Source organism: Harpia harpyja, chromosome 3, assembly GCF_026419915.1.
Source record: "Harpia harpyja isolate bHarHar1 chromosome 3, bHarHar1 primary haplotype, whole genome shotgun sequence".
NCBI lineage: Eukaryota > Metazoa > Chordata > Aves > Accipitriformes > Accipitridae > Harpia > Harpia harpyja.
In genome coordinates, this window is record NC_068942.1 from 66589441 (window position 1) to 66610176 (window position 20736).

Below are 20736 nucleotides of genomic sequence, written 5' to 3' on the forward strand. Positions count from 1 at the left end.
AATTAAAAGGAAAGTCAAAGTTGTCACCAATTTTTTAATACCCACAACAGCAAAACTAATGATGTCTCATGTATTTTCCCTGCTCATATTCAGCAAATTCGTATGGACTGATATAAATTATAAATTGAACACAGATAGGCCCAAGCTATACAAGGCTGTTCAATTTGCCATGGCCCCAATCCAGGAAAGCACTTAAACATGTTAGCTACATGCACAAGTAGCCTTCCTAACACCAAAAGGACTATTCACAGGCTCAACCCAGCCTCACTGATGTCAGCAGGAATTCTGCCACTGAATTTGACAGGAGCAAGATCAGATTCAAAGTGCTTTTCTGGACTAGGTCCTGAAAGCCAACACCATTTTGAAACAAGTGAAACAACCTATATCTGCCCTCAGTCTATGTATGGCACATTGTAGGTCTCAGTCACATAATCTTGCAAATCGATGAACCAGATGCTACCACTGGGGACCTCTCCCTCCGGGCCAAATGTACAACATTCTAGAGGTGTGGATGGGTGGCAGCTGTAAGGTGCACTAGGCAGCACTTGAAACCATCTAAGGATCAAACAGATCATGACTTCCTCATCGGGATGGAGCAGACTTAGTCAGGTTTAGAATTTCTGCTGCTGTAATTACCCATCCCACATACATACAGCAGGGACTTCTGTAACTTGAACTGATCAGAAAGACATAGCAAAATTTGATTTTAAATAGTTATTTTGGATACTAGTAGCAGTATAATGCTCAAAATAAAACTAACCCAGTCTCAACTAGAGCTAGTGCTGATTTTTTCTTGTTACACACCACCTGTCATATCTGTCACTGAAATAAAAATACTTTCTGAACGAGACATGTCTATATAGACGATTCAAAACAGATTTCTGTGTCTGTTTTTGCAAAGATTTAACTTTGCAAATTTGATTAACTTTGATTTTAAGAATTTCATTTTTACTACAATTTCATTCATGAGTTTCTTAAAATAAAATTAATTTTAATTAGCAGGACAGCTACATGAACTACCCTAACACTCTCTGTACATTGCTTCTTGTATAAAATAATCAAATTTTAAGTGATGACAATGAACAGTAGGTAAAGGAGCCATAAAACAATTCTGATAGTTGGTTTTTTTCATCATCAGACAGCATTTCAAAAATAAAACAATGAATCCCAGAAGAAAATAACCTTTTCTTAAAGAATACCTAATTAATTTTGAATAAGTTATGGCCACTTACAAGCTGAAGTTAAAATACATGTAAGTGCTTTTTCCTGCTTTTTGGAAATCAGCTATTTGATCAAATGAACAAAGGAAGATTATTCCCCTTAATAAAGCTTGATAACACAAAAAATACCAACGTTTGACTAGGATGTTTCAGTAATAATTTGTCATAATGAGATTTCTAGCCCCAGTTATAGACAATCAGCCCCTGGATGGAGATGTAAATTTACATCCGAGAAAGCAAAATATTTACTTGGCACAAACCCCCACTTCTTAGTTGCATCACTGTCTGTATTTTGGTCTGAAATTGTGTGTTTCATTTACAAATAAACAGTGACTAGCAAAGAGGAAGAAGCCACTGGAAAGTTATGGAGAACTGAAAGCTTTTTAAAACCAATGATTAGCTCCTGTTCCAAATGTACTATCTTATTTTTAGAAAGGTATAGCAGTAAGACTCTTTGAAATGAAATCTTGGCACAATACAGAACCACAATAATCAGGCTGTTTTATTCTGCAATAAACATTTATTTGCACAGTACATCTACCTAATAGTCCTCTCATGTGCCCTCTGGTGGTTCTACAATCCGAGTGTGGTCTTCAGAATTGGGAAAAAGAAAAAAAATCCCTCCTCCTTCTCCTTCCCCCGACCTCCAAACCAGTCTCAAACACTTGAAGATTACATTACTGACTGCTGTGCTCAGTGATATTTCTTATACATACACTTCTACTCTCGACATACAATGAGTTTAGTCAGAAAATACTTTGAATCGTTCCTCATTAAGATTTGTCATTCTGAAGCTTTTGGTGACAGACAGTGAAGATGTCTAAGCCAGCATTGTACTTTGGATGAGAAGTAGCTCTCAGTCATACTCATGGTATAACTAACAGCAACCAATATTGAACATTTTCTCAAGCCAGTTATAATCTTCATTCTGCCTTTGCACTATGAAAAAAAGCAACTTCTTTTTGTATATTCTATAAAGGTGAACTCATTTATTAAAAAGCAGTCTTCTGCCTATATGTATATATAGAACAGCAAAACCAGTAATGATAATTCCGTTTAAAATTTTGAAATTTCAGAAAAACTCCTGAGAGCATGCTAGCTACAAGCAAAAAAAGGTTTTCTTCTCTGCTTTTCCATTAATGTATATACTCATTATTGGATGATGTTCGGTAAATTTCCTTACTTTGGGTTCTATTCGGGATCAGTTTTCCTCTCATTTTCCGTAAGTTACAGTGAAGTTTTAGAAAAGAAGCAAAGATACAGGTTTACTTTTGTTTTGCTGAAAACACAGCAAAATATCTCGGTGGTGGGAGGAAGTAAGGGTGAGAGAATACAGACACGCAAATAATTATTCTCAACATAGTTAAATAAAGTCTTACCGTTTCATCTTTCTCCCACTTATCAGTGTTGCTCTTGTCCTGGTTTACTATGTAACCAGGAGGAAGCCAATTGACTGGGGGATCAAAAATCGACACCACCATGCGACTAGGCAGTCCTTTCTTTTTTCCAAGGCGATACAAGTTACAGTTGCTGACCTTCAAGAAAAACAGTCTGATAAACCTCTGGACATACATTTACAGAAAAAATAGGTTAAAATGCAAAAGGTGCAAAACAATTTACGTGTAAAGCCAGATCTTGTACCATTTTCTCTAGTTCTCAAAAGGGAGTTCAGCTTTCTTAATATAGTACAACCAATTCACAGCAAGGTACAGATTTTTTTAAAAAAAATTTTTTTTTTAAGGCCAAGCATATTAGTTGTGACAATTTCAGTTAAAGAAACCCAATAGATTAAATTCTCTTTGCAAAACAAAATTATTGCTACTTTTAAAATAATAGTAAATATAACCTGTACAAGTGTCATTAATTACCAGTATTAATAATCAACATTCAGACTAGATTTGCAATGAAAAATGATTGCTATTATGGATAGATTGACCTAAACCTTGGCAGTAGAAAGTGTTAAAACAGTTCGTATAACAAATCTTATTAAGTCATAATCCAGATGTTATTTTGACAGCCTCCAAAATTCTTTTAAATATTTTAAAGTGAAGGGAAAAAACCACTCTTGCATACACAAACATACTTCCTTTTCCTTTTTAACTATCAACTTCTGATCTTCATTTCTCATTTTAACCACACTTTTCATGTTTCTTTTTAAAGTCTTGAAATTTGAACTTGAATATTCAATCACTGCCTTTATTTGACCTGTGCAATTTATTTAGCTCTCCTTATTTTCCAAGATTAAACTACTCAATCATTTAATTCTCAGAGTGATGCATTTTATTAGAGGCAGACAATCAAATCCTTAGCATTTAATTCAAGTTATCACATTATGTGGGGAAAAAAAACAAACAAAACAAACTTTCACATGATTGATTATTCCAGAATTTAAAAACAGCAGCAGTAGAACTGAAAGCTCTGCTCCCTACTGTTTACACTTACTTTAAAATGCTTTCAAAAGTTTTGATGCAACAGTTCTGTAAGATTTTTTGTTGTTTCATTTTTAGTGCTCCTGTAAGACTATGCTAAAAGTTTTCAAGGAAAGTAACTTATTGAGGAAACAAAGGAGAGGTCAAATACAGCTACAACCTAAGGTTCTGTGCTGCTAACTCAATCCTTCCTTCAAGTGCTCCTGTTAAAGAGTTTCTACTCAATACAGCTCTAGTGTTCAGTCCAAACGTCCTCACTAACCCAGAACTTTTAGTTCTATTCAGTCCTGTCCTTTCTTAGGCTGGTAATCAGCTCGTTTAGATTTCAAAATGAACTGTACAAAACAGTTTCAATCAATCAGAGTTATGGCAACATTAATCCTGCAGTCCTGTATTTTTATTCCTAATATGCATGCTACCCAATGTATAATCAGTAAAGCTGTGGAATTAAATCAACCTGTTGCCATTCAATCTTCTAGCAAAATTTTTATATATATGGCTTGTTACAGCATGCCTGTTACATAGTACCATTGGATTGTTATTACTTACTTTTTTGCTTCTCATATATGACAGCCGTCCCTCATGAGCATCAGGGTAAGTGCAAAACAAGTATGTAGTGATGGCATGCTTTAAAAATGAATCACCAAGCATTTCTAGCCGCTCCAGATTAAATCCATCACTAGCATTTGAAAGAGTCAAAGCTTGAAGAATGAGACCAGGATTAGGACCGAGAGTTTTTGAGGAGTACCCACTGGAAGGGTTCTTTTCAGAATCTGCTCTGTCTTTTGAAAGATTAATAGCTTTTGAAGTAATGGTGGTCACTGCCATTTTGGGGCATCCATCTGAGGTAGATCTGTTAGCATTTCCATCAAGGTATTTATTACTCAGTAGAGTACATTCATTGCTGGGCTTGGGCTGGTTCTCACTGTTGTATAAATTCTGAATGGGATATGAGGTAGTTGGTTGTACAGGTATTTCCTGCCTGCAGTAATTCAGCTGATTTCCTTGGCAAAAGTCTCTGTTAACTAAATCACAATTGCCATTGGCAAGATTTTTATTATAAGAAACACCATTAATTGCTGCAAGTTCTGCCGAGACATCAATTTGGAGTTTACTGGGTGACTCATTGAGTAATGTTCTGTAACTCACAGACATTTGGTCATGGTTTTCTGCAGAAGAGGTTCTATTAGCACCTTGATGTGCAGCATTTTCAGGGACTACAATTGTGCTGTGCTTACAGTAATTTTCATTCTCTACTAAAGAGGAGTTAGGTATAGAGATGAAGGATTTGCTGTCAATAGACTTTTTCCATCCGAAGTCCAAGTTAGGATATCTGTAAAGATACATGCTGATTTTGTTAACAAAAAAAATATTATCACAAGACAAGAAGACTCTACATGCACATACATGTTTAAAAAAAGCCACGTTCCTCTGAAAAGAACAGTGACCGCAGCATCTAACTTCACCATTCACAATCAAGTCTTTTTAAACTATGCTTCACTGAAAACTGACATGAGTTAAACAAAGTGTATCAGTTTTAAATTCATGCAGTAATGGTTAAGTTTCCACCTTGTTTTCCAATTAAGTCAGATATATTGAAAAAAGACATGCCTGAAATCTGCAGGAAGTGATTTAACCCCTACACCAGCATCAGTGGCTGTTTGAGCTCTTAGTTCCTCTGCTGTCAAAAGGCAGTGCAGGCGATAAAGTATGCTGGGAAGGCAAACTGCTTTTCTCCACAATGACGCTGGAATAGGATGTATAGCACAGAGCTCTGGAACCAGTATCTGGGGAGAAAAGGGGGGAAGAAAAGAATTTTACCTGTAATGGTAGTCATCACATCACTGTTAAGAGAGAGGCAATTGAATTAAATACTTCTATTTTACCTGCTTATTCTGCAAACTTTCCCACTTTGCTTTCCTCTTCTCAGCACTGCTTAGTGGAAGTGCTTTCCCCTTCTGATTCAAATGGCGAGGAGTCAAAAGATTAAGTCTAAAAAACATGTGAAAATACTTTAATGTAAGTACATAATTAATGAATAGAACTTACTAGCCTAAACTTTCTGAAGTGATGACTTATGCTTAGTATTCAACCTTAATGCATTGCGACAAGCAAGTGGAAGTACAGTTACCTCTGGAAAAAAATGGACTCAAGTTACAGTTATAACATAAGTGAAGTACCTCAAGAAAAAAAATCAGTAGTTATTTTGGAAAACACAAGCCCTCAGCTTTATCCCATAATTAAAAAAAAAAAAAAAAGGCACTTTATTGTCAAACTACAAACAGCAGACACAAATATGACTGTTGTTACCTTGAAGATGTGTGGTCCACATCCAGCAGTGGCTGGTTGAGATTGGTAAGGTCAAGATTATACTTGGTTTTATAATATTCAGCAAAAGTTTCATATTCAGGGGAAGGGAATTTACTGAGTGGAGTAAGATCAGTGTATACATCAGCTACATAGAATCGATGAGGCTGATCAAAATTTCGATACCTAAAAAAAAAAACCCAAACAATATTTTGGCATATGTTATAGTGTTAGAGTAAAGCTTGTGCTAAGTTCATGTTCTAATGTGGTCAGGTGATAAACCATTAAATAGCTCACTTGAGGTTTTTGGTTGGTGGGGTTTTTGTTGTAGAAACCATTTTTTTTAGCTAACTCAAGTACTAAATGAGAAGTGTGCTATAAGGTAAGTAAGAATAAAGTCAATCTATAATCTATGAAATTCCCTCTACAGAAACATTTAAATTAAATGCAGGATTTATGTCTTTAACGTCTAATACAAAATCAAGCTCTGGACAACAATCTCCAAGACTAATGCTGCAAACGACAATTTCTTAATTCCAAACACCTAACAATGAAATTTGGTAATTGGGCTTTTTAATGTCTAGTCTCCTATGTGCTACTGCATACAGAGACTGTACTACCTCACATCTAAACTGGCATTTTACCCAAGTCATCCCACAAATAAAGTTAAAATACAAAACCCCAAATACGTAGTAAGGTAAATTCACAAGTCTTCCAAGGACAACGCAGTTCTTGTAATAAAAGCAGAATGTTAGAGAAACAAAGCCAGAATGCTGCAACACCTCTACTGTCGCTACTGATGCTCACTGGATATACTACAGTGATAAACAGGCAGAGGAAAATAATAATTAAAAAATCATGAAATCAACATTCAATATATAGATTTGCACATTAACTAATTTCATACTTTGATCTGCTGCATTTATCACTTTAAGCTTCTATGCAAACACTGTTTATACACTATTAGTGAGTCTTTTCAGCTTCCTTCCAAAGAGAAAATTCAAGAAAACCATGTTCCCAGGCTGTCTGAACTTCTTCACTGAAGGACATGCTGGTTAAAGGAGCTTTCAGCAAATCCTTTTTTCTTATCTTATTCATAATCATGCCTATTCTGAAGAATTCAATCAGAACTGTACCAATACACAGTCATTGTATTATGCTTCCCCTGCGGAGCTTACAACCAAGTAGGACAGAGAAGGATAAGCACATATTTCCACCATTTTTACATTGACTGAAGACAGAAGTACTTGAAATTCTGACATTTATTAATCTATGAAACAAGGTCAAAAATGTTTTGGCTTCTCCCAAGCCTGAACATTATCAGATGGCAACTAATAATTCTCATAAAAGAGATGTACTCAGCCACCTACCTGAGCCCCAACCCCAATTTAAAAAAAAAAAAAAAAAAAAAAGGGGGGGGGGGGAGTGGGGGCAAGGGGGAAGGGGGAAGAATAATACTGGTTTAGACACTGTGGCCGGATCTTCAGACAGGTGAAATACGGTAGCTTCACTGAAGTCCAGCAAGTGTGCTAATTTGCACCACCTATGAGCTACTTCTACAGGGTTAACTCTGATCATATGAAGTAATGCTTATACACAGTGATGGTTCATCACCACTTTTTTACACTAGCATTTTTACCACGGTATTCATCAGCACTGATAGGAAGATATTTAAAGAAAAAAAAAAAAAGGTCCAACACAGATGAGGCCAAAACAAAGTACTAGTATTTATCTTCCATATATATTCTGCAACTACCATTGCTTACAATATACTAGGTACAAGCACAAGCCAGTCAGTCCATTTCATTTTTTCACATCATGCCAAACATGACAGAGAATAATTAAGTCTCCAAAAACCCCACCAATTCTAGAGAACCTTTGCATATCCAGTACATAAAATGATGTAAACTTCTCCTCTAAATACCACTCCACAGAAAGATTCTTTTAACTGGTCTTTTTCAGTTGTTAATTTTTCCATCTATCAACAGCACACCTTTCTTTAGCAGGCCTTTGGTGTGTATAAGCAGTAACCAGAGAACACAACTCCCACTCAATCTTCCAAATTAAAATCAGTTTCAGTAGGCCAGTTCTTGATGGAGTCACAAAGTTTTATCAGAATACTACATAAGTTTTGTGGTGAACTCTACTATTCCTAATAAAAAGGTAATGAGTCTTGGGAGGCCTAAACACTTAAATCCTACTATATAAGATTAACTATTGACTAAAAGTTATCTTTAAATTATGAGACACCACCAGATACCTTCAGATTAATACCATTCATTTCTTACAAGCAATTCCGTTGCAGACACTAACATCCCCTTATTACAAGTGTTTGTATAAACACAGTAGGTACATACCTAAAGTATGTATACAGTACTCACCGTGGAATGATAACTGCATCCTGGTAATCTTCTAACTTGAAAATAAAAGGCATTTCTTTTGTATATTGTGTACTAGGAATGCCTGTACGCGCCTCAGATTTCTCAATGTCTTCCATAAACTTAAAGTCAATGTCCAAAGTGCTGGAGTCATCAACTTAAAAAGGAAAATGTGTAAACTCAGTTATTCAGGGGACAGTTTTCCAGGCTGAACTTTTCTGGGAAGTTGTAAATTACAAAACTTTTTTCTTATTCTATAGACATATTTAATTATTTCAAAAAAATTTCAAAGGAGATATATATACGATTTTAGACCCTTATGGAGTCAGCTGAAACATACTATAAATCAACTCACATCATCAAGTTAAAACTAATTTGGAATTGCGAAGAAGTAATAAAAATATAACTGACAAATTTTCATACTACCACATATGGTATCATTTCTACAGCAAACACCTGAAATTTAACATAAACATTAACAAACATGTTGCTAAATTAATTCAAAGTGAATATTTAAAAGACAAGAGCTCTGTTCTTACCAACATTAAGAGGTAGAACACAGTAGGCTGAATCAGCTTCTGTGGGTTTGAACTCTAGTGCAGGTTTCTCAAGACGAAGAATATGTGAAAAAATGTACTGGTGGAGTCGCGTTATCAGCTCAAGCATTTGCAGAGACAGAGTAAAACCAGATTTCTTAAGCTCAATAGATATTGTAACCTCTCCAGAGCGAGTATACACAGGAAAGTGAGGAATCTAAATAAGAAAAAACCAAAAGAAATCAAGAGAGAAAATCCAGAGTAGGATTCCTCTACAGAGTACCAGTTGTTTAGTTTAGATGCTGAAGCAGCACTTGCCTGACCACACAGCAAACTGCATCAAACTGGATCAGAATTCTGATCCCTGATGACCTTCAATTATAGATGAGATTTTGAAGGCTTAAAGAATGGCTGCCTTTTTTTTTTTTTTTTTTTTTTTTAAATAGTTCTCCTTGTGTTTTACAGCTTTTTATACAAGATCAAGTAAAAACAGGAGTCTTTTCCATTAAGGAGGAAGAAATGTGAAAACCAGCAATATTCCTGAAATGTTTTCTTCTGTGGACAACAGAAAATATGATTTGAAAAAATCTTCCTCAGCTGAGTCTCATCCACAGAAAATGCCTTTCTATTAAAAATTAAAATTTTCTGAAGCAAGAGGTATCAATTTCAATTAACATGGCCTACTTTTTCTGTTGCTGCAGGCTAGCAATGCTGAGAGGACTTGTTACCATAGCTTTCATACAGATAAGGCAGCACTGCAGGCCATCTCTGTAGCTGATACGCCATTCCTATCATACCTCATGCAAAAAAGGAGGACCATTTTGAATTTGCCACTGCAAAATAATAAAAAATAAAATTGTAAAACAAAAGTTTGGCAAAAACAGAACAGATTGTTCCATCACTAAAGACAGAAAAATGAAGTGGTGACTGGATGGGATGGATATTATTGCTTATTTTCTGGAAGTTACTTGATACAAGCAGCACTTAGGGTAATTTCCAACCCTTCAGTCTGGGGGTGAGGAATAAGTGGAAAATGACAGGTTGTAAGGCATGTAGAATAAGGAAAGGAGCTAGATTCATTACCTGAGGTATAGGTTTGGCTGTCAATATGCCAAAACATCTCGTCGTATCCTCAGGAGGATATAGCTTTCGTCTCCTGAAGTTGAGCTCATCAGGTAGAGGAGTCGTTAACACCATTCCTATTACATACAGGTAACAGGGCTGATCAGGTTTGGGATAACTATCCCTCAAACATTCTGGAATCTAAAAATCAAAACACACAAAAAAAATTTAACATGATAAAAATCTGCAAAATTCACCTAAAGACTATTCTTCGAACAAGACTTCACATGTTTATTTGGAAAGATACTGCTAAAAATGAGGAATAAAAAAAAATTAATCTGGACTTAAGTAATGTTTTCTTTCTTAAGCAAAAACGTTTGGTCAGCAGCCTGGCCTGGCAGCCACTAGATCTGTCCAAACACTTCCATCAAGGGAGCACGATACTCCCAGATCTTCCTATTTGCCAAGAGGCAACTTCCATTGCATCCCTAAACTTCCTCTGTGTCCACCCTGTCTTAGAAATGCAAGTCTAACTGTAGAACACAGACAGCACTTCACCATAAATACAAGTGACATTCTGATGCCAATTTCCATATTTAGCCAGTAACTCTGGAGCACACTTTATGTCCAAGGTCTTTGGACCTTAACAGTTGGGGGTGGGGTGGGGTGGCGTGTAGAAAAGAAAAACGTGTGTGCACAGGAAAAAAACCTACATCCCAGTAATTCAATTTTCATATAAGCTTGGCTGAACCTACAGCTTCATTAACATGGATTCTTTTCCCTAGCAGAACTGTTTAAAAGTATCAAAAAAGTTTTATACGCTTGTGACAAACACACAAACAAAATTCAATACACTGCCCCTTTGCCCAGGCACTACACTATAGAAGTTTTCTAATAACAATTCTAGCTTGCAGATGTGAATACTCACAACACCCACAAGCACTTTTAACTCTGCTGCTCATGTTTGTCATAGACCTTAAGAAACCAGGCTTTATGTTTGGTAGGAGTTCGTTATTTTGTAGGTCTCAAAAATGATCCTCCTGTTTATCTAAAACTAAATTGCAATACATGTAGTCCTGGATTTTAAAGTTATACTGTAGCAAAACTATGGTCTTGGCTTAATGGAAAATTACTCATAAGTTTAATAACTATATTAAGCCCAAGAGGATCTTGTAGACCTTCAACATTTGCCAAAGCTTCTTTTCCAGATGTGAAAAGTTGGTACAAAAGCAAGGGAAAGTATTCTTGGATTCTGCATTAAAAAAATAACTGAGAAAGAATGATGCATCACTTGACAAATCAACTCCTCTGAATGAGAGATACCATAATTGTGCATTTTATGAGTCACTCTTATTCCAACAATCACTCGTGAAGTAAGAGGACTGAGAAAGGCACTTATAACAAGAAGCATCAAGAAACAATGTGCAAAGATTCAAACTGTTTGTGAAGTCTTGCAAGAAAAAGGTTTTCTCATCTGTCGTTCCCTCTGTAATACACTCTGATGCCACAGTATCCTTTCCTAAGCTTTCCTAATAACCAATTATTTAAACTATTAATAAAATTGGGGCATGCAGAGGATGCCAAGAATGGAATTACTTAAGGGCTATCACCATAACTGAGGCTGCACACGAGAAGTACAATGTAGCACTGTAGCCTACTACTGTGAGGGTACGTTGACATTCCCGTATGTGACCAAAGGCTATCAGTTTCTCTGTGAAATGCAAGTATTATCAGAAGCTACTATGCAATCTATTCTGAACGAGTTACCTGTCCTATTCAAAGGACTTTAGACAGAACCTGTAACAACTGCAGGGCAAGAAGGAAGGTTCCAGATTAGTTGCAAAATACTCCGACAAAGCTTCTTTTCTCCATTTTCTCTTAAAGTATTTGATGTTCCCCCATAAATACTATCCAAGAAGTGCAATTCTACAGACTGCTGTGGCTGAAACCTGTTGTAACAGATCTATGGATAAGTCACTTAATAATGCAGAGTTATAGTATGACCCCTTTAGTGTATTAAGTATAATATTTAGAACTATTTTAAAAGTAAAAAATATTAAAAATATACTTCTTTGGTATTCTAAGATTTCAACAAAAATTTATGAAATTCTGTGTTCAACCAGTAAAGTCACCAAACTAAACCAAGCATCTAAAAAAAAAAAAAAAAAAAAAATTTTTTTTAAATTTCTGTGTTTAGCACCCGACAGATAACTTTGATCCCCTGGGTATCTCCCTGAATCTTCAATTATTTGTCTAGAAAGCCAGTAATTCTTCATTTGCTCTAGTATATTTACCTGAGAACGTAAAGATTTTACAGATTATTAATGCAAGACAATTCTTCCTCCCGGTTATTTCTATAGTTGGCAAATACAGCCAACAAGCTTTACAGAAAGCGTACATTCTTTGAACTACAAGCATGCTTCTAAAGCATATGGTCCCATAAGCTCATTCAGGTAATAGTGCAAGTTTCCATACAGTTAAAACTGCAAAATATTTCCACTACAAATGCAAATCTTTATTGTAAAAGATTCTTATCAGATTAAAAGTTGGCAATTTTGCCTTATCAGTACATAAAGCATTTGATCAGAGATGTGGACAGCAGTAAGTGATACTAACAGCTTTAGGATAGCACTGTCTTCGTTTTGTAGAGCCTGGCCTTCCTGGAACGCTGGTTTCTTCTTCATCATGTAAATCAAGCTCCTCCTCATATTTAACCGTTTCTTTACCAACTGGCATCAAATGATCATCCAGTTCACCTGAATATTATGAAAGAGTACAGAGAAATAGCATTATGAACAATCAAATCTTGGTTCCTTCAGATACTACGCAGTAGGTGTGATTGCTCATGAAAACACCTCACCAAAATTTTTAAACTACACTTACTACCGCAAGGCTCCCAAAGTATAGCTTTGGAGGAGTGATAAAGGTTTAATTTTTGGCAAAAATATTTATAGTAAAAACATCTGAAATTTTAATAAAAAGAATTGAATTCTATGACAGTATCAAAGAAAAATAAACTCTTCTTGCCCATAAAAAGCAACCAGTGACTGAAATAGTAATTTAAAAATCACTCACATGGAGTTATGCCAAGAAAGAGGGAACAGTTATATTTCTGTATCATTCTAAAAAGGGAATTACTACTGTTGAATGTGCACTCTCAACACTGAGTTGAGCAATCATGGTGTTATTCTTGGATACATTTATTGGTATGAATTCAGTGATCAAAAGGTTTAACTCAGACAGAAAAAAAATACAAACCCCAGACCTACAAATTTTTTTGCTTAAAAGATACATAAATACTTCTGTACTTCATCAAAGTACTCATAACATGGAATTCTCTTTAAAACATTCCACAATAAAGAATATGCTCCATTACACTTACTAGAGACAAGAGACCTGAAGTAATCCTGCAATGTCCTATTTTTGGAACATGACTTACAATACTGTAGAGAATACAATAAATTTAGGGCTGTGTATTTTATATTTTAATTTGTTACAATTGACTTTAAAAAACGAGTTATTTTTTGGCTGCGGGATGTAGTCCCTGACCTATAATCAACATCTAGAGAACAAGACTCTTTTCCCCTTTATTAAATATATTCAATGTCAAAATCTACGTGTCTTATATTAACATTGCATTTGCTGTTTAAGACAAAATATGTTAAATAACAAGATTACCCTGGAAAATTTAACTTTAGCTTACAAGGTGTAAGCTAAATTAGTAAGTACATGATCATATCACAAAATAAGGCAAGGGAAAGGAAGCTATAGTAGATGGCTATAGCAGAAATGCATGTATATGCATAACATCCATACCATGTTCAATTTCTCAATTATAAAATATTCTTTACCAAAGAGGTGTTGCTTTTCCAGTTCTTACCAATTTTGTGCAGTTTTTCACAGCAAATAAGAGCTACAACTCTCTCAGCCAGTCTTGCACAACTCATTGGAGGACCCTATAAACATTTAAATATTTCTTAAGAACTTTGGTTGATTAGCACATTATTTACTATACATGTTTAATTAGTTTAATTTAACACAAACATTTTAGGTAAGCAAAACTTTTTTAAAAAACACACTGATGACAGTTTTGTGAAGATATTCAAGCTTATGTTGTTTTTCCACAGAAGCCAAAATTACAAAATTACAAGAACACAACATACTATTGATTAAAACTAATGAAGGACATTTTCCTACAACTGATACATAAATGTGTGAAAAAAAACAAGGCACTGGGAAGAGTATCTAAATATTTCTACATTTAGAATAAAGAGTAACTGCTGGAAAACAGATTATAACAGAAACAAACAGCAATCTAAATACAGTTACAGAGCACAACACAGGAAAAGAAAAAGTGATTTTCATTAACAACAATGAAACTAATTCTAGAAATGGCACAGACACATCTATAACAACATATTCACTTATTTCCATGCTTTTCTTTCCCCAAATACCTACAACAATTGAAGCTCGAAGAGGTGAGTTGATTGGCAGGTAGAGAGTAGAGTAAAATGTATGATCAGGTAGTTCTCGGGTTTTACACTTGGGAGCTAGGTGTGTAAATGGATCACTCGGTAATCTAGCGCAGTACCTAAGTGCACAAAACATTTTACAAATCATCAAAACCTGCAAATTGAAACCTAAACACATTTCAGTGGAATCTTACCTTACTGGCCTAAACACTACAGAAGATGGTTTCAGGCCGTGCTGAGCACTGCAAGGGTACACTGCTGACTCATATTCAACTAACCACAGAGCAGAAAACCTCCAAGTCCTTTACTACAAAGCTGGTCTCCAGCAAGGTGGTTCCAAGATTGTAATGATGCACAAGACTATTCCATCTCAGGTCCCAGAGTATGCATTTGTCATTTAATCTTCTGAGTTTACTGTTATCTTATTCCTCTTATCTGTCACAGTTCTGTCCTCTGAATGGTAGTCTTTCCTCCACTGCACTCACTTCTCCCTCTCCCAGCTTGGTGTCAAATGCAAACATGCTGATGTTAAACTGTATTGGACCTCCTAGTGGCCCATGAGTAATACCACATATAACCAGCTGCCAGCTAGCCTTTGAACCACCTACCATTACACCCTTCGAATCTGACTGCTTTGCCAGGTTTTATTTACCAGGCAGTCCACCGAAACAGTCTGCATCTCAAGAATTTGGGTACTAAGGTACTAGGGCAATTGCATCAAAAGCTTTACTTAAGTAAATGACATTCACTGCTTTTCTGCGGTTCCTAGGGTCAATCACTTCATCACACAGGAGACAAGGTTGGTCAGGCAAAAACTACCCTCAATAAAACTCTATTGGCTGCAGCCAACCCCCTTTTCCTTTATGCACCTGGAGACTGCTTCCATGAGGACTTGGTCCATAATATTCCATATGACTAAGGTAAAACTGACCAGTCTGTAGCTCCCTGGATCACCTTCCTTGCCTTTTTTGAAGTGTCATAACATTTATCTTTTCCTGTCACTGAGGGCCTCCTCTAATTGCCACAGCCTTACAAAGATGGTACTTGGCTAGCCCCCTTGGAAGCATACCATCCTGTCCTGGGGACTTGTATTATGTTCAGCTTTATTTTTGTTTTTAAACATGACAACAGATTGCTATTACAAATGTGAATAGTAGAACTGGAAGATTTTACTACGGTTTTAACAAGCCACTTTTATTTATTTATTTGTTTTGGTATGTTAAAAGCTAGCTTGTCGAGCAAAAAAAACCCCAACATGCTCTTACTACCCCTTTTGAAACTGAAGTTTTCAGGGCAGCTTTTAATTAAACAGGGACTGACATCACTATTTTTATTATCAGAGCTAGAACCTCTGTAGGATAAAGAGACAAAAAGCAAATTATCCCTTCCAATCACTGTGACCACTTTCCTTAAGAGAGAAGAGCCTGTCGAGATTTCTAAGCGAAAATGTGTACAATGCCCCATCCTGTGCTTCCATGTTGCAAGACAGACTAAGAAACTTTTTATTCAAGACAAGAAGTGAATATGCCTCTTACCTATTTATGTGTCCAATAGCAGTATTAATAGTAACTCTTGGACTGTTCTCATCTGGCCTCAACACATAGGGTGGAAATACATCATCATCATCAACAATGGGTTCAGTTTCAGTTTCATTGGTATCAACAGATTTTGAGCATTTGTTTCTGAGGATCTTAACATTTCAAGAACAGAACATGATGAGAGATTTTTCCCTTAAAAAAATACCGATATATTTAACAAAACCAGGCACATTCCTTTGACCTCATACCTTTTCAATTGCTTTGTATGTCTTAAGATCTTCTTCAAAACTTTTGATTTTGTCTGTATCTGCTAACATAATGTAATTGGAAATTGGTGCTCTAGCTCTTCCTTTTGACTGCACATAGGAACGGTATTCTGTGGGCAAATCAAAACGCACCACCAAGTTGCATTTTGGTATATCAACACCCTCTTCTACAATACTAGTAGCAATAAGTAAGTTCGTCTCATGTGCTCGAAATTTTCTAAGAACCTGCAAAAGTAATGAAGACAAATTTGAGAGATTAGTCCCAGATCCGTTTCCGTCACCAGATTCATCAAAAACCAGTAAAAACAGAGTGGATCAGACATTCCAAAAACTTGTCTAAATATGCAGATATAAAACTAGTACAAAAAAATCTTTTTGGAAACACAGCAAGACTATTTATCAGAACAGGCAGATTTCTAGGAATCAAACCTGGCATGTGGAATTACATGAGTCCAAGAAGCTAGTACAGCCACTAGCAATGGAGAGGATCCCATCTATTTATTTACAACTTTTCAGCTGTAGTAGTAAAAAAAAAAAAAAAAAAAAAAAAAAAAAAAACCCAAACAAAAAAAAAATGCTGCTTTCAGGACAGCATCTTTTCCAACCGTTCTGAGGTTGAAACATCCTTAGGGGGTGAAGCACATTCTAGAGCTGGTATTTATACTATTTATTAAACAATGTTAAGGAAAGGTGAGGTTTTTGGAGGGAAGTCTGAAAGACAACCCAGCCAGGGGTGAGGGATAAATGCATTTGCTTTCAAAATACTTTACATGTTTTAAGTGAAACCAAAATCATGTGGTTTTATATTAATATCATTTAACGATTTACCAAATTCACTCTCAGCAAAAATAAATATTAAAACCAGCTCAACTGTTGAAAACATCAGGAACTTTGATCTTCTTTACAGTATTACTGTACTACTACTAACCCAATGCAGAAAAATTAGATGGTTGATGATCTGACTAGACACAAACATGATTTTACATGAAGTTTTAATTTCTGTTTGTGTAATGTGACATAGCAATGTCTCCAAACATTGGGGGTTTTTTTGTTTGTTTGTTTTTTTAATGATGAATATCTGTATCTCCAGTAAGTATGCATATCTGTTAAACCCCGGGTATTCCCTGAACTTCCAATGACTGTGCCCCAGACGCTGCCTGTTAAGGGTTTTTTTTGTTTTTAAAGACAAACACACACACACAAAAAAAAGAAAAAAAAAAGGAAGAAAACAAAAGGTTCTGAAGGTACTGCTAGTTTCCATTATTTTTCTTTAAGTTACCTCTTCCTGTTTTCTGAATTCTACTTCCATCTGCTTGTTACGAGGCTGGTTCTTGCCAATGCCATGTCCAGTTATAAAATTGCTACTGATGTAAGCCAGTTCTGGATCTTGCTTGCCAGCTTCTTTTATCAACCTAAAAATATTACATGCGTTTTTAGAAGTCACACAACCCAGAAAATGGAAGACAATCTTTTGTTTGGAAGACCTACATTAATAGAAAAAAATGGAAGCATGACAATTAAGCCATGCTAACACATAAACTGACCTCAAGCTTCTCTAAAAACACTAATTCTAGTGAAAACTTCTGTAAGGATAATAAAAGACAGACTGCATACGTACACAGCATGAGTGTGCATGCATCACATGCATTTCAGACCTACCATGGTAAAACCAGATATTTTTAAGCCAATCTATTATTCTAAGGCTCCCTGTTGTTAAGGCACCCTACTCACAACTGCTTTAGTTAATCTCATTTTCTGTAAATTATGACTGATTTTAGCAGAAAGACCTGTAACTGCTCTCTCAACAAACTATGTTTCCTCAATATAAGGTGTTAATTTTCAGGTTAAAATACAGATTCTTATTCTCCTTAATATAATAATACATATTCTGTTCAGGTATACTAATGACAAAATGTTGACCTGTTTTTCTGAAGAGCAATGCTCAGCCTACCCAGTGAGATGTTTACTACTTTTGAAATTAACCCAAATGTATCTACAATTAGAGGATTTAATCCAATTCTTTAAAAGGAACACTGAACAGGGGGGTAAGAATCATCCATGCCCTCAGTTTATTCCCCTATGCCTGTCTTTAGGTTACAGAAGCAGAAAAGGCTGGCTTCTGCAGTGTTTTGATTTCCGACAAGGTCAAGATTGCTTATATAAATAATGCACTGAATCTAGAACTAGGCATTTATGGATTTAAAAGCATAATTACATTATGCAATCAAAGCAATTATGCTGTAGCATCCTTAGTTGATCTGTTTTCAGCATGAACAGAACCTGGGATTTCTCAACCATAACAGGTTTTTGAGCAGCAGAGCCAATAAAAATCAAGGGATCATATACAAAAAGTTACATCCCTTGCACATCTCACTATAGCCATCCCAGGACCACTTTGCTCATAGCTCATCTGTCATGTCTACTACCAGGTGCTCCTCATATCCAAAGGACAGCCTGCCTCTGCGTACCTCCAACAGTAACTCAAACCTTTCCCAACTACATCTCTAGCAGTTCTGCCTCACATAAGATGGGTGCTGCGCCAGTCCCCCGCTACATGCCTACCACCTGCCCAGCAGGCTACTGCCAAACCAGATGGAAAATGGCAAAGTTCTCTCTGCCCTTTCTACCCTTGGAAAAGTACTGAAGTCTCTCCCCTTTACCTGGCCACTGTTTTAAACAAGATTTATGGGAACAAAAAACACCTTGAAGACTTCCTTTCCTTCCTTCACAATCTGTTAAAACTGGAATGGACAGGGAGTATAGGCAAGAGAATAGAAAAGTGGCAAATAGCTTGCTATGCTTATGGAAATAGACTGGAAGGATCATCCTGTACTAAAATGCATGCGATTTGTTAGTTCAAGGCTAAATGGATTCATGTTTCTGTATGCAGTCTAGGCTCTTGAGACAGACGTACTAAGCATGGGTTAATAACTGGACAAAAACCCTAATTATTTTTTTTATATTTCTTTTTCCACATGGCATATCTGTCAAGTCATATAGCTTCAGCCTGAGTACCTACTAAGCATCTCAAACGTTGTTACTGTATCTCACTTATTACAGAAGTGGACAATTAAAAACATCTGAATAAACATTTCACTGTGCACATCTTTAGCAAGTTCTTGAGAAATATTCAAGACTTCAACCTTGTGGTTAAAAAAGTATTATTAGTGGTAGATAACAGGTGCTGTTTTTCAAACAGATACAAAACCTTCTGCTTTCAGACCCCTCTCAGAGAGAGTTGAGAGGCACCGCGATGAAAATGGAAGGAAACTGGGCTTTAGAAGATGCTGTCTCTTCTGAAAAGGAGCTTACAGACACCAGAACTCAACTGTATACACCAAATAAAACAGTAAGTGTGCCACTTCATCAGTTGTGTGTAATAATAAAGAATAAGTTGAAGTTGGTTTTTTTTTCTAATTTGTAGTATTTACATGTGCAGTGGCTGTTGCTAAAGATCTCTAAAGAAAGATATTATCTCTAATTACTGCTTCAGAGAAAATTCCTACCTATTTCTCCCAGAAAGTACAACACATGCCATGAATTTTGCCCTTCCTTAGCCATCATGGACTTCATAAAATGGGATTCTAGTCTCTAAATACTATCATAATAAATATTTTTTAAGAAAAATTATATTTCTGCTTTAACTTAGTTCTGTATAACGATCCATACCAGATTACTGTAAGCTCAACTGGTTTTGATATACTAATTCAAACAATCATGACTTCCTTATTCAGGAGACAGTCTTTCCACCTGTATATACAGCATAAGTATAGCTACAATCAGCTGAGGCCCTTGAACTAAATCCACTCAATTGAAGTGAGCCTACAGTGAGGTTCTCCACTGAAAGCTTTCAGTCTTAATTCCAACAGCTCAGGTCTGCTGATCATCCAGGTATTTTGAGACCAGATATGTTATATGAGGTGAAGGAGCATTTTGAGAGTCTGCTAGGTAGCTTTCAGAAGTGAATAATAAGTTACATATAGTTTTTTTTTTTTGCTGCCAATAACCCGTACCAAACATGCCTAAAGGTTAAATATGGCAGAATTTCGTTACTTATCTGATCTAGACGTCATATTCTGTCAGGTTCAACAGCAGTTAGGATATAGTATAGTGCATAAATTGGTCTACAAGAACGCACAGTGGAAAAAGTATAATTTAAATCACATTCATAACTTAACAGAGAAAAAAAAAATTCACAATTCTGTTCACTCCCTGTAGGATAATGAAATACTTATTTCAGCTTAGCAAAAATTTATCAGAATCTGTTAATGTTATTTCTTCAGGAGTTATTAACAGAATATGTTCATTTCACTGAATGGCTTAGTTTGCCTCATATTGCTTATTTATGTAAACATATCTAAAAATGCAAAAAAGGCAAAGAAAAAAGATGACGTTCACAAAACACATAGGGAAGTCTGCAGATCAAAGAATATATTATGCACTCAAACTACTGACTCACGCAAAAAGGTAACAACAGACTGGTCAGATTCAGAGGTACCCAGAATGCAATAAACAAATTGCATAGGAC

The 20736-nt window shown here is 35.9% G+C and overlaps 1 protein-coding gene across 6 annotated transcripts in view; it reads right to left on the reverse strand.

Annotated features, from left to right (window-relative positions):
- The window catches only part of DICER1 (dicer 1, ribonuclease III), a 73913-nt gene that overhangs the window by 12417 nt on the left and 40760 nt on the right, over nucleotides 1-20736 (reverse strand). For all 6 annotated transcript variants that reach the window (XM_052783070.1, XM_052783071.1, XM_052783072.1 and 3 more), the window contains exons 11-24: nucleotides 17488-17620; nucleotides 16191-16433; nucleotides 15940-16094; nucleotides 14391-14523; nucleotides 13813-13888; nucleotides 12549-12688; nucleotides 9954-10133; nucleotides 8874-9087; nucleotides 8338-8491; nucleotides 5960-6142; nucleotides 5536-5641; nucleotides 5261-5436; nucleotides 4199-4982; nucleotides 2600-2755 (exon numbers count right to left, since the gene is read on the reverse strand). In XM_052783070.1, coding sequence (XP_052639030.1) covers nucleotides 2600-2755; nucleotides 4199-4982; nucleotides 5261-5436; nucleotides 5536-5641; nucleotides 5960-6142; nucleotides 8338-8491; nucleotides 8874-9087; nucleotides 9954-10133; nucleotides 12549-12688; nucleotides 13813-13888; nucleotides 14391-14523; nucleotides 15940-16094; nucleotides 16191-16433; nucleotides 17488-17620 — 2833 coding nt within the window. The remainder of the gene's footprint in view (nucleotides 1-2599; nucleotides 2756-4198; nucleotides 4983-5260; nucleotides 5437-5535; nucleotides 5642-5959; nucleotides 6143-8337; nucleotides 8492-8873; nucleotides 9088-9953; nucleotides 10134-12548; nucleotides 12689-13812; nucleotides 13889-14390; nucleotides 14524-15939; nucleotides 16095-16190; nucleotides 16434-17487; nucleotides 17621-20736) is intronic.